The sequence below is a fragment of the Meleagris gallopavo genome, unplaced genomic scaffold (genome assembly GCF_000146605.3).
Source record: "Meleagris gallopavo isolate NT-WF06-2002-E0010 breed Aviagen turkey brand Nicholas breeding stock unplaced genomic scaffold, Turkey_5.1 ChrUn_random_7180001852143, whole genome shotgun sequence".
NCBI lineage: Eukaryota > Metazoa > Chordata > Aves > Galliformes > Phasianidae > Meleagris > Meleagris gallopavo.
Genome location: NW_011118905.1, coordinates 1 through 1,257, shown reverse-complemented (window position 1 = coordinate 1,257; position 1,257 = coordinate 1). Strand labels below are relative to the sequence as shown.

Here is a 1,257-nt window from a genome sequence, read left to right as displayed (position 1 = left end):
TCCTTTTTTTGACCCCATCCCACAGGTTGGGACCAACCCAACCCAAACCCCAATGACGGAACATCCCCAATTTTGTGCTTTTTGACCCCATCCCAACGTGTTGGGACCAACCCAACCCAAATTCCACCAACCCCAACCACGGGAATCCCCAATTTCCCCTTTTTTTGATCCCATCCCAACGTGTTGGGACCAACCCAACCCAAATTCCACCAACCCCAACCTCAGGACGCCCCCAATTCCACCATTTTTAACCCCACCCCTCGAGGCGCAACCGACCCGACCTCACCCAGCCCCCCTCCGCCTCTGACCTCCCACCATCCCGTCCCCCCCAAGGAGCACAAATCCAAGGTGACGGCCCTGGAGCACCAGGTGGCCCAAGCCAAGACCCGTTACTCCGTGGCCCTCCGTAACCTGGAGCAGATCAGTGAGCAGATCCACGCCCGCCGCCTCCACCGCCTCGTCCTCCGCCGCGCTTCGCCGGTGGGCGCCGAATCCGGGCACCGAGGTGCCGAAGGACCCCCTCCCGATTCCGTCTCTGTTCTGAGCCTTCAAACCATCGCCTCCGACCTCCAAAAATTCGATTCCGTCGAACATTTGCTCGGCCTTTCGGATGCCAGCAGCCTCCAAGGCGAGGAGATGGAAGAGACGACGGCGAGGCGCGGTGGGAACGGACGATTCCGGCATCACCGAAGCGTCAGCCTTTAATCGCCGCTCTTCCTTTTCTTCCGTCTGAGTGGGACGGAAGGACGGACGGACGGACGGACGGACGCGCGGCCCTCGGTGCTCCCAGTGAGGGAGAAGGGTGGGCGGCGTCGGCCCGGCTTTGGTTTGCCGGAGAAGAGCGTTGGTTGGGTTGAGGTTGGGTTGGCCAAGGTTCTACCGGAGGTGCTGGCTCTCGAGCGACCAAAACGGGGTGAAAAAACCCAAAATCGGGGGCTCTGGGAGGGGTGGTTTTTTTCCCGAAGCGTCACAACTTGTGGGTCTCCCCGCATCTCGTTGGTCAAAATGGGGCAAAAAACCCCAAAATCGGGCTCTCCCGAGATGTGCTTTTCCCCGAAACGCCACCGGGTTGGGTCTCCCGTCTTCTCGTTGGCCAAAATGGGGTGAAAAACCCCAAAATCGGGCGCTTTTGAGGCGGATTTTCCTCCAATCCCCACCCGTTGGATCTCACAACGCTACTGGTTGGGTCTGCCATCGTCTCGTTGACCAAAATGGGGAAAAAAACCCAAAATTGGGCATTTTGAGGTGTGTTTTCCC

General features: G+C 59.1%; 1 protein-coding gene across 1 annotated transcript; it reads left to right on the top strand.

Moving 5' to 3' along the window:
* Positions 1-168: 168 nt before the first annotated feature.
* Positions 169-1,238, top strand: LOC109364380 (SH3 domain-binding protein 5-like; the record flags this gene model as incomplete). Its single annotated transcript, XM_019611025.2, has 1 exon — positions 169-1,238. A coding segment is annotated over one exon (537 nt), but the record flags the coding sequence as incomplete, so codon positions are not given.
* Between the last annotated feature and the right edge of the window lie 19 nt (positions 1,239-1,257).